This window comes from Entelurus aequoreus, linkage group LG26 (genome assembly GCF_033978785.1).
Source record: "Entelurus aequoreus isolate RoL-2023_Sb linkage group LG26, RoL_Eaeq_v1.1, whole genome shotgun sequence".
NCBI lineage: Eukaryota > Metazoa > Chordata > Actinopteri > Syngnathiformes > Syngnathidae > Entelurus > Entelurus aequoreus.
The window spans coordinates 2,865,489-2,879,070 of record NC_084756.1 but is presented as its reverse complement, the minus strand read 5'-3'; the positions used below and the strand labels follow the sequence as shown (position 1 = coordinate 2,879,070).

General features: G+C 38.5%; 1 protein-coding gene across 3 annotated transcripts in view; it reads right to left on the bottom strand.

The window, feature by feature from the left end:
- padi2 (peptidyl arginine deiminase, type II) overlaps window positions 1-13,582 on the bottom strand; it is a 53,921-nt gene that overhangs the window by 28,478 nt on the left and 11,861 nt on the right. For 2 of the 3 annotated variants that reach the window (XM_062037580.1, XM_062037581.1), the window contains exons 2-4: window positions 2,852-3,023; window positions 2,696-2,765; window positions 2,533-2,594 (exon numbers count right to left, since the gene is read on the bottom strand). In XM_062037580.1, the coding sequence (XP_061893564.1) occupies window positions 2,533-2,594; window positions 2,696-2,765; window positions 2,852-3,023 (304 nt within the window). Of the gene's footprint in view, window positions 1-2,532; window positions 2,595-2,695; window positions 2,766-2,851; window positions 3,024-11,631; window positions 11,817-13,582 lie in introns of those variants that run through there. The other variant, XM_062037582.1, reaches the window with a different exon arrangement.

Below are 13,582 nucleotides of genomic sequence, written 5' to 3'. Positions count from 1 at the left end.
ACAACGGTCCCTGGCTCGCACAATGACATAGTCAATGAGATGCCATTGTTTGGATCGAGGATGCCTCCAAGATGCCTTCAGTTTGTTTTTCTGGCGGAAGAGAGTGTTGGTAATTGTGAGGTTGTGCTGTGAACATTTGCTGAGAAGCAGGATTCCATTGGAGTTGATGTTCCCGATGCCTTCCTTCCCTATAGTGCCCTTCCAGAGGTGTTGGTCCCGGCCGACCCTGGCATTAAAGTCACCTAGGAGAATAATCTTATCCTCCTTTGGGATCCTAGACAGTGTCTCATCTAAGCAGGCGTAGAAGGTCTCTTTTACTTCGTCTTCAGAGTCTAAAGTAGGGGCATAGGCGCTGATAACTGTTGCCATCTGGTTGTTGGTGAGCACCAGACGGACAGTCATGAGACGTTCACTAATCCCCACGGGAAGTTCAGAGAGGTGACTAACAAGCTGGTTTCTGATGGCAAATCCAACCCCATGGATTATGGGCTCATCAGAGGCTTTTCCTTTCCAGAAGAAAGTGTAGCCACCCTTTTCCTCCTTCAGTTGTCCTTCGTCTGCACGTCGGGTTTCGGAAAGTGCAGCTATTTCTATCCGGCATCTCTGCAGTTCCCTGGCAATGATCGCAGTTCTCCTCTCTGGTCTGTCGCTGGCCGTATTATCCATCATTGTGCGTACATTCCACGCTCCAAAATTCATATTTCGTGTTTTTCGACCGCATATGGTGATCCCTCTGGATGCGGTAGTCCAGTCGGGAGGTTAGAGGCAGGCTATTTTTAGGGCACCTTTTCTAGCCCCTTCCCCAGGTGGGGTGAGCAGAGTGGATCCTAAAGAGGACTGCTCAGTCGTGAGTGTAGCTGCCGAAGGGCTCTTTCTGCCTCATTCCAAGAGCCCAGCGACTGAATCTTGCACCCACCGCCTTATGTGCCAGTTTTTGACTGGAGGCTTCCAGATCTCACAATCCTACCCCCGTCGCCATTCGCTGGTCGCCATAGGACTTAATCCGGGATGTTAGGGTGGATTCCCTATATGGAGGACGCCTGTGCGTGGAATCTTTTAATGTGGGGAGACTGGTGCACGGTCAGCCACCACACAGTCCTTGGCATTGAGCGGGCCAGGGTCCAGTGGCATGGAGACCAAGACGACTGGGGACCCGTCTTTGCTGCAGCCTTCATCCGCCTTCCCAGCCGTTGTGGTGCATTCCGCTGCCGCCATCTTCCGCCTGGTCCACCGTTGAGGCGGTTTTCACTATTCGCCCATAGCTGGGGTTATTTACCCATAGCTGGGACAGGGGTTGACTGGGCACCAGGGCATGTCCACACACCGGTGGGCCTGCATGCCCCGTCTCTGGGGCCCCCTGCTGCTCCGAGATCCCGTACAACTTAGCCTGGAACCGCGAGGTTCCAGTTACCGTGTGTGGCCACGAGGAGGCATGTACGAGTCTTGACAATGGAGAGGCTATGTACCGGCTGAGGAGGCTTATGCACTCGGCTCCTCTTTTCGCCCTCTGAGACAGAGGGCTAGCCGGCGGCACTAGCTGAAAGCAATGAGTATCAGGCAGAAGCAGCATGCAGCATAGCAAGCAAAAGCGGCATGCAGCATGCACTAACTACAGGTACTACTACTCCAAGGCTACTGCACTAGACGCATCACATCGCCCTGTGCGATGTTTTCTGCACACACACACATAAATACATACATATGCACACATACACACATACATAAGCATACTGTATATTCATATATATATATATATATATATATATATATATATATATATATATATATATATATATATATATATATATATATATATATAAATATACATATATATATATGTATATACATATACATATATATATATATATATATATATATATATATATATATATATATATATATATACATATGCATGTATATATATATATATATATAACATACATACACACATATACATATATGTATATACATACATATACATATACACACATACATATACACATATACATATATGTATATACATACATATACATATATATATATACACACATACATATGTATATATATATATATATATACACATACATACACACATACATATACATATGTACAAATTTATATATATATATATATATATATATATATATATATATATATATATATATATATATATATATATATATATATATATATATATATATATATATATATATATATATGTGTATATATATATATATATATATATATATATATATATATATATATATATATATATATATATATATATATACACATATGAAGTGAAGTGAATTATATTTATATAGCGCTTTTTTCTAGTGACTCAAAGTTCTTTACATAGTGAAACCCTACATCTAAGTTACATTTAAACCAGTGTGGGTGGCACTGGGAGCTGTTGGGTAAAGTGTCTTGCCCAAGGACACAACGGCAGTGACTAGGATGGCAGAAGCGGAGATTGAACCTGCAACCCTCAAGTTGCTGGCATACACATATAAAAGCCAGGTTTAAGCTCACCTTATTGGGGTTGTTTTTCTCCACGACACCATCTCGGTCTGCGTCCACGTCCAGAGAGATCTCTACACGACAAACGTGTTATTATGTTTTGTCGACATGTGTAAACACGTTCTCTCACATATGTTTGTTCTCTCACAAATGTGTTTGTTGTGTTCTCACATACCGAGTGCGGTCAAGTGCAAGACGGCGGTCCCCAAAACGTCTTCATCTTGCCCGTAGTAACTGACCGACAGCTTGTCACACAATGCGAGCGATGTTAAGTCACTTACGTCAAGCAGACTTTTACTTTGAAAAGCTGCAATGAGTGAGCTCTCTTTACCTTGCTGTCGTCCTGATGCTGGCTGGCGGACGTCATGGAGATGAGCAGCTTGGACTTGTCCTCCAGGACCACGGGGGAGCCGGGCGGGGTCTCCTGGGGAGGCGGCACCACGCTGTACTTGACGGTGGGCGTGCATTTCACCGAGAAGAACTTGGAGTTGGGAGGTGCACACCTGCGAGATGAGGCCAGGTGAGACCAGAAGGCGTTTGCTAGGAATAACGATACTTTTGGAGGAGTTCACGATCAAGTGGGCATGGGACGTTGAATTAGTGGTACAAAATATTCACTCCAGTGACACGGCGCCATCGTCACCTTTGTAACGCACTTTACATTTGTTAAAATCTCAAAGTGCTACAAAATATTAAAAAAATGTAAATTTTTCCCAATTCCCCAAATTCTCCGTCTTCCTGAAATTTTCAGGAATTCCGAAATACCCCTTCTCAAGTCAAGCTGTTACTACGTCAACATTTTTCAACCTATTATAAAGATTCCAACACCAACCCATTCATATCATCTAGGACAATTGTGCTAGTATCAATATTTGCAAAAAGATCTCCATTTTCCCGAAATTCCCAAATTTCCTGGAAATTCAAATTCAAATAAATGAACATTGTTATAGTTCTCCAGTGCCTAAAATTTTGCATAGTTTTTTTTACCCAATTCCCACCTTTCAAACACACACTACTTTTCCGACATAACAAACACAAAACATGTTTTCCCTTTCCCCAAATCACCGGTCTTCTCAAAATTTTCCGGAGTTCCGAAATTCTCAATTCAAACTGTTACTATGGCAACATTTTACAACCGATTATAACAATCCCAACACCAACCCAATTATATAATCTAGGACAATTGTGCTAGTATCAATATTTGCAAAAAATTATCTGTTTTCCCGAAATTCCCAAATTTCCAGGAAATTCCCATTCAAATGAATGGAAATTTTTATAGTTCTCCAGTGCCTAAAATTTTGCATCGTTTTTTTACGTGATTCCCACCTTTCAAACACACACTACTTTTCCGACATATCAAACACGAAAACATGTTTTCCCTTTCCCCAAATCACCGGTCTTCTCGAAATTTTCAGGAGTTCCGAAACCCTCAATTCAAACTGTTACTATATCAACATTTTTCAACCGAATATAAAAATCCCAACACCAACCCATTCATATCATCTAGGACAATTGTGCTAGTATCAATATTTGCAAAAAGATCTCCATTTTCCCGAAATTCCCAAATTTCCTGGAAATTCAAATTCAAATAAATGGACATTGTTATAGTTCTCCAGTGCCTAAAATTTTGCATAGTTTTTTTTACCCAATTCCCACCTTTCAAACACACACTACTTTTCCGACATATCAAACACGAAAACATGTTTTCCCTTTCCCCAAACCACCGGTCTTCTCGAAATTTTCAGGAGTTCCGAAACTCTCAATTCAAACTGTTACTATTTCAACATTTTTCAACCGAATATAAAAATCCCAACACCAACCCATTCATATCATCTAGGACAATTGTGCTAGTATCAATATTTGCAAAAAGATCTCCATTTTCCCGAAATTCCCAAATTTCCTGGAAATTCAAATTCAAATAAATGGACATTGTTATAGTTCTCCAGTGCCTAAAATTTTGCATAGTTTTTTTTACCCAATTCCCACCTTTCAAACACACACTACTTTTCCGACATATCAAACACGAAAACATGTTTTCCCTTTCCCCAAATCACCGGTCTTCTCGAAATTTTCAGGAGTTCCGAAACTCTCAATTCAAACTGTTACTATTTCAACATTTTTCAACCGAATATAAAAATCCCAACACCAACCCATTCATATCATCTAGGACAATTGTGCTAGTATCAATATTTGCAAAAAGATCTCCATTTTCCCGAAATTCCCAAATTTCCTGGAAATTCAAATTCAAATAAATGGACATTGTTATAGTTCTCCAATGCCTAAAATTTTGCATAGTTTTTTTTACCCAATTCCCACCTTTCAAACACACACTACTTTTCTGACATAACAAACACAAAACATGTTTTCCCTTTCCCCAAATCACCGGTCTTCTCAAAATGTTCCCGAGTTCCGAAATTCTCAATTCAAACTGTTACTATGGCAACATTTTACAACCGATTATAACAATCCCAACACTAACCCATTTATATAATCTAGGACAATTGTGCTAGTATCAATATTTGCAAAAAATTATCTGTTTTCCCGAAATTCCCAAATTTCCAGGAAATTCCCATTCAAATGAATGGAAATTTTTATAGTTCTCCAGTGCCTAAAATTTTGCATCGTTTTTTTACGCGATTCCCACCTTTCAAACACACACTACTTTTCCGACATATCAAACACGAAAACATGTTTTCCCTTTCCCCAAATCACCGGTCTTCTTGAAATTTTCCGGAGTTCCGAAATTCTCAATTCAAACTGTTACTATGGCAACATTTTACAACCGATTATAACAATCCCAACACCAACCCAATTATATAATCTAGGACAATTGTGCTAGTATCAATATTTACAAAAAATTGTCTGTTTTCCCGAAATTCCCAAATTTCCTGGAAATTCCAATTCAAATAAATGTACATTGTTATAGTTCTCCAGTGCCTAAAATTTTGCATAGTTTTTTTTACCCGATTCTCACCTTTCAAACACACACTACTTTTCCGACATATCAAACACAAAACATTTTTTCCCATCCCCCAAATTCCCCTTCTTCCTGAAATTTTCAGGAATTCCGAAATACCCCTTCTCAAATCAAACTGTTATTACGTCAACATTTTTCAACCAAATATAAAAATCCCAACACCAACCCATTCATATCACCTAGGACAATTGTGCCAGTATCGATATTTGCAAAAAGATCTCGGTTTTCCCGAAATTCCCAAATTTCCAGGAAATTCCCATTATAATGAATGGACATTTTTATAGTTCTACAGTGCCCAAAATTTGCAAAATTTTGCAGCCTTTTTTTTTTTTACCCGATTCCAACCTTTCAAACACACACTACTCTTGCGACATATCAATTTCCCTTTCCCCAAATTCCCAGAATTTCCAGTATTTTTCTCCCCATTGACAATGAATGGGCAATATACAAACCTCTCCATATTCCACATTTCTCATCCGATTTGAACCGTTCCAACATCCACACACTCCACTCACCTTGGACTATCAAACTGCCATTTTCCAAGTTCTAACAAATTCCCGGTTTTACAAAGCCCTATTTTCACTTTTTCCTGGAAATTTTTCACAGTCCACATTTTTCCAACCAATTCCAACCATTTCACCATCGAACCATTCGTCTTAGTTGGGACAGCAAAAGTTATCTTTTGTTTTTTTTCCGTACAAATTCCCGGTCTTTTTGAAATTTTCAGGAATTCCGAATACCCCTTCTCAATTCAAACTGTTACTACGTCGACATTTTTCAACCAATTATAAAAATTCCAACACCAACCCATTCATATCATCTAGGACAATTGTGCTCGTATCAATATTTTCAAAAAATTCCCAAAATTCCTAAATTTCCAGGAAATTCCCATTCAAATGAATGGACATTTTTATAGTTCTACAGTGCCCAAAATTTGCAAAATTTTGCAACTTATTATTTTTTTTTTTTAACAGATTCCAACCTTTCAAACACACACTACTCTTCCGACATATCAAACACAAAACACGTTTTCCCATTCCCCAAATTCCCAGAATTTCCGGTAATTTTCTCCCCGCATAGGAACTTTTTTGTTAGGATTAAAAATGGTATTCTGCAAAACACAAGGCATGAAGAAGAGTAAAGAGACAGTGTTAAAATAACCGACTGTAATGACTTCCTGTTTCATCTCATTGTCTCCTGCATTGCCAACAAACTACAAAGGTTACATCAAAACCACAGAGATGAAAATAAAAAAACTAACCAAACGAGCTTGACAGAGTTGTTGTCCAAAGGCACGTCTATGCAAACCATAAATACACAGAAGTCATGTAAGACACTGTCTGTTACTAACTAGACTTCCAGTTGTTTTTAACCCTCTTCTCCTTTTTTATACGTCAAATATAAAGGGATAATCAACAATGTGTATATATTTGTGATATATATGTTTGTCCATATCACACAGCACTACAGTACTGGGAGCTTCTCAAGGATATATACATAATATTTATATTCATACACTGCATCCGGAAAGTATTTTTTGTATTTTGTTATGCTACATCTTTATTCCAAAATGAATTCAATCATTTTTTTTGTCCTTTCAGATTCCACACACAATAATGAGCATGTCCACGTCAGACTTTAGATCTGGGGCCGTATTTATCCGGCGTCTTAGAGTGCCATTTTACACTTAAGTCCTGAGAATTTGCGAAATTTAGTCCTACTCTCAAACTTAAGAATAAAAGCTATTTATCAACTTTCTTAAGTCTAAGAATCACTCCTACTCTCCACGATATTTAAGAGACCTTCAGAGGTGTCCTAAGTGGTTAGGAGTTGCCAGCAGGGGATGGCACTGAGGCGAGAGAGACGTGCGCGAACGTTCAGGGAACGGAACAATGTTGTTTTTTTTTATGACGAGCAGCTGATCAAACGGTTTCGTTTAGACAGAGCGGATATTATTTTTGTCACAGATTTAATACTTTTCGATTCCTTGTTGATTTCTGCATGTGTCTGCAGTGGGCTATTATATATAGAGCCACCCACACCAGTTTCAAATTAGTTGCCTAATTAATGAATTGGAAAGAAAATGTTATGACAGTAGCGTATGTGTGTGGCCGTGAGGTGAGTGACGTCAGTGAGTGTGTGGGCGATAGAAGAGAGGGAGCGGTAGCGTGAGTGCCGGCAGGGACTAGTTTGTTTTGTATTATTTTGTAGTTTATTGTCAAAATATACACTCCCATTGTCCACTTAAATATTTCCAAGATATTTCTTTATTCTTAGACAACGGATTCCCTTCCGTGATTGGTCATTTCTATGGACACAGAAATGACGTCACCTAAAATTCCGTTTACGGCACATAGTAATGTCGTAATTCAGCTCTGAGTGCGACACTTAAGATTCAGTCCTACACTTCGCTGAAAGTGTGAGTAAGACGCTTGATAACTAACTTTGAAGTGCAGCTTTCAGCGAATAATTTTTTTACTCATAAGTCAACTCTTAGCAGACTTCTTAGGAGTAATTCTAAGAAGCTTTTAAGATTTTGTCATAACATTTCGATTTAACATTTAAGTTTTGATTTAACATTGAGCAGTCACATTTAGATTCGGGTTTAAGATTTAGATCTAAGATTTAGGTTTGGATTTAACATTTAGATTTAACATTTATTTGTATATTTAATATTTAGATATAACATTTAGAGTAAACATTTAGTGTTAACTTTAAATTTGATGAAGATGAGCTAAATGTGAAAAATATACTGTATGTGTGTATATATATATATATATATATATATATATATATATATATATATATATATATATATATATATATATATATATATATATATATATATATTTACACCCCCCCCCCCCACTTCCCATACCTGTCAATCACTCCATTATCATCTTTGAAGACTCGGATTGGTGGAAAATTGGCATTATATGAATGTTCATATTTACACTTGGCGAGAAATTTAGCTCTCACATTCGACTTAAGATTTGGATTTAGATTTAACATTTAGGTTTCCATTGAACATTTACAGCTACATTTGGATTTAAGATAATTTTTTAAAATTTAGGTTTAGATATAATTTTTAAATTTAGATTCAAGACTTCGATTTAACATTTATATATAGATTTGACATTTCCATTTTAATTGAACATTTATCACTCACATTTAGATTCAGGTTGAAGATTTAGATTTAAAATTTAGGTTTGGATTTCGGATTGGTGGAAAATTGGCACTCTATGAATATTCATCTTTACATTTGGCTCACATTTAGATTTAAGATTTAGGTTGAAGATTTGGATTCATATTTAAGATTCAGATTTAACATGTAGATGTAGATTCAACATCTACATTTTAATGTAACATTTAGCACTCACATTTACAGTTAATATGTAGAGGTAGATTTAAGATTCAGAGGTGGATTTAAGATTTAGATTGAAGATTTAGATTTAGATTTATGATTCTGATGTAACATTTAGATGTTGATTTAACATTTAAATTTTAATGAAACATTTAGCACTCACATTTAGAGTTAAGCTGTAGAGGTAGCTTAAAGATTTAGATTGAAGATTTGGATTTATATTCAAGATTTAGATTCAACATTAAGATGTAAATTTAACATTTACATTTTAATGTAACATTTAGCACTCACATTTAGATTTACGATGTAGGTTGAAGATTTGGATTCATATTTAAGATTTAGATTTAACATTTAGATGTAGATTTAACATCTACATTTTAATGTAACATTTAGCATTCACATTTAGATTTAAAATTTAGAGGTAGATTTAAGATTTAGATTGAAGATTTGGATTCATATTTAAGATTGAGATTCAACATTTAGATGTAGATTTAACATCTACATTTTAATGTAACATTTAGCATTCACATTTAGATTTAGAATTTAGAGGTAGATTGAAGATTTATATTTATTTTTAAGAATCTGGGGCCGTACTTATCAAGCTTCTTAGAGTGCCATTTTACACTTAAGTCCTGAGAATTTGCGAAATGTAGTCCTACTCTCAAACTTAAGAATAAAAGCTTTTTATCAACGTTCTTAAGTCTAAGAATCACTCCTACTCTCCACGATATTTAAGAGACCTTCAGAGGTGTCTTAAGTGGTTAGGAGTTGCCAGCAGGGGATGGCACTGAGGCGAGAGAGACGTGCGCGAACGTTCAGGGAACGGAACAATGTTGTTGTTTTTTATGACGAGCAGCTGATCAAACGGTTTCGTTTAGACAGAGCGGATATTATTTTTGTCACAGATTTAATACTTTTCGATTCCTTGTTGATTTCTGCATGTGTCTGCAGTGGGCTATTATATATAGAGCCACCCACACCAGTTTCAAATTAGTTGCCTAATTAATGAATTGGAAAGAAAATGTTATGACAGTAGCGTATGTGTGTGGCCGTGAGGTGAGTGACGTCAGTGAGTGTGTGGGCGATAGAAGAGAGGGAGCGGTAGCGTGAGTGCCGGCAGGGACTAGTTTGTTTTGTATTATTTTGTAGTTTATTGTCAAAATATACACTCCCATTGTCCACTTAAATATTTCCAAGATATTTCTTTATTCTTAGACAACGGATTCCCTTCCGTGATTGGTCATTTCTATGGACACAGAAATGACGTCACCTAAAATTCCGTTTACGGCACATAGTAATGTCGTAATTCCGCTCTGAGTGCGACATTTAAGATTCAGTCCTACACTTCGCTGAAAGTGTGAGTAAGACGCTTGATAACTAACTTTTAAGTGCAGCTTTCAGCGAAGAATTTATTTACTCTTAAGTCAACTCTTAGCAGACTTCTTAGGAGTAATTCTAAGAAGCTTGATAAGTACGGCCCCTGATGTAACATTTAGATGTTAATTTAACATTTACATTTTAATGTAACATTTAGCACTCACATTTGGAGTTAAGATGTAGAGGTAGATTAAAGATTTAGATTAAAGATTTGGATTTATATTCAAGATTCAGATTTAACATTTAGATGCAAATTTAACATTTACATTTTAATGTAACATTTCGCACTCACATTTAGATTTACGATGTAGAGGTAGATTTAAGATTTAAATTGAAGATTTGGATTTAGATTTAACATTTAGACATTTTAATGTAACATTTAGATTGAGGTTTAAGATTTAGATGTAGTATTCAGACATTACATTTAGAGTCAACATGTCATTTCAGCTTGAAGGTGTTGAAGGTGATCTAAATGTGAGAAACAAAAAGAGTGTGAGTGGAGTTTTACATTGTGGCCCCCACACCTGTACTTCTCTATCACCTTGTGGCCCCCACACCTGTACTTCTCTATCACCTTGTGGCCCCCACACCTGTACTTCTCTATCACCTTGTGGCCCCCACACCTGTACTTCTCTATCACCTTTGTAAGGCAGTGTTTTCATTCAGCCTTCCTATTGGTGCACGCTGAGAAGCTCGAATTACAGCCCAGTAAATAGTGATGTTTATCCGCAGTCACAGAACCTGATCCAACTTGCCGCGGTGCCTTCAAGGCCTCCTTTCCTTTGCACAACAGTCCCCACGCCGCGCATCTACCCACTCGTTAGGCCCTCAAGCAGCAATTACACGCTTGCAAGCCAAGGTTGCCGCTACTCGCCCGCTGTGACATCCTCGCAATGCACCACCCAGCGTGGACACGCAGGCCTGCCGGGCAGACAGGTAGTGCACGGGAGTGGACCTGCACGGGCAGACAGGTAGTGCACGGGAGAGGACCTGCACGGGCAGACGGGTAGTGCACGGGAGTGGACCTGCATGGTTGCTAATCCAGTGGCGCTCGGATGTGCCGCGTTGGCGGATATTTGAGACGACGCACAACAAAGCGTGTGTTTGTGCGGCAACAATCGCCCGACAACACCATCAAAACATGGACACAGTATTGACTCTGTGGGAACGTTAGGAGGAGCAAACGTTTGCTTTGTCAAGTTTTAGTCCGTTAAAGTAGAAACAAGTGCAATGATTAACAAATAGAATCGTTACTAAGTGACCATTAACTTTGTCAAGTGCAATAATTAACATATTGTTCCATAGAATTTAAAGTGAAGGCTCTTTTCTTACTTTTCTTACACAGACTACTCACAATGTCGTCATGACCCAACTGAGATAATTGCTGGTGTACCTGTGGAGGGCCAGGTGAAGAGAGGATCCCAGCACACAGACCACTCTTGCAGTTTTACCGTAATCGATTCTGAGAGTCCGGTGGTGAGTCATGATGGCTGCGGCTGCTGCGGCTGCTCTGCGCCGGACCCGAGCTCAACAAGTAAGTAAAGAGGCTACTAGTGAGGATTAAAGACCTGCTCTGGGATTGGTCGGTCTGGTGAACGCGACACCGTGTCATGTGACGACCCCCCCCCCACACACACACACACACCCCACCCCCCCACCCCACCCCCCACCCTCCCTGTCTCCCCGCCTGTCCCTGACCCACCATTCCCTTTGTCTTTTCAGTCACTCATTCATGGCATGACTCTGATACAACCAGTCTTCTGAAAAGTACTGAAAAGTAATCCATTCCATTATACCAGTAAAGTTGTCACGTTGTGTAAATGGTAAATAAAAAGAGAGTACAATGATTTGCAAATCCTTTTCAACTTATATTCAATTGAATATACTGCAAAGATAAGATATTTAATGTTCATTAAATTTGAATACATTGAATTATTTCCCATTCTTGCTTGATGTACAGCTTAAATTGTTCAACAGTCCGGGGTCTCCGTTGTGGTATTTTAGGCTTCATATTTTCAATGGGAGACAGGTCTGGACCAGTCTGGTACCCGCACTCTTTTACTACGAAGCCACGCTGCTGTAACACGTGGCTTGGCATTGTCTTGCTGAAATAAGCAGGGGCGTCCATGAAAAAGACGTTGCTTGGATGGCAACATATGTTGCTCCAAAACCTGTACGTACCTTACAGCATTAATGGTGCCTTCACAGATGTGTAAGTTACCCATGTCTTGGGCACTAATACACCCCCATACCATCACACATGCTGCCTTTTACACTTTGCGTCTAGAACAGTCCGGATGGTTCTTTTCTTTTTTGGTCCGGAGGACACGACGTCCACAGTTTCCAAAAACAATTTGAAATGTGGACTCGTCAGACCACAGAACACTTTTCCACTTTGCATCAGTCCCTCTTAGATGATTTCGGGCCCAGCAAAGGTGGCGGCGATTCTGGGTGTTGTTGATAAATGACTTTAGCTTTACATAGTACATAGTTTTAACTTGCACTTACAGATGCAGCGACCAACTGTAGTTACTGACAGTGGTTTTCTGAAGTGTTCCTGAGCCCATGTGGTGATATCCTTTACACACTGATGTCGCTTTTTCATGCAGTACTGACTGAGGGATCGTGCAGTGATTTCTCCAGATTCTCTGAACCTTATGATGATATTACGGACCGTAGATGGTGAAATCCCTAAATTCCTTGCAATAGCTGGTTGACAAATGTTTTTCTTGCTCATGCATTTGTCGACAAAGTGGTGACCCTCGCCCCGTCCTTGTTTGTGAATGACTGAACATTTCATGGAAGCTGCTTTTATACCCAATCATGGCACCCACCTGTTCCCAATTAGCCTGTTCACCTTTGGGATGTTCCAAATAAGTGCTTGATGAGCATTCCTCAACTTTCTCAGTCTTTTTTGCCACTTGTTCCAGCTTTTTTGAAACATGTTGCAGGCATCAAATTCCAAATGAGCTAATATTGGCAAAAAATAACAAAGTTTCTCAGTGTGAACATGAAATATCTTGTATTTGCAGTCTAATCAATTGAATATAAGTTGAAAAGGATTTGCAAATCATTGTATTCTCTTTTTATTTACCATTTACACAACGTGACAACTTCACTGCTTTTGGGTTTTGTAGTTTCCAAAAAAAGTCATTGAATTACTCACAAAATTTCTCTTTAATAAATGTTTGTCAACAAACGGGGTATTGTTTGGATCATTGATTTGTTGTTCAATATTATTGTCACCTTGATTGTGTAACCTCTGGTTAATAAAGAGATTGAATGTGCTTCAATGGCTGTCATATCTTCTTATCAACGAACGGGGTATTGTTTGGATGGCACGT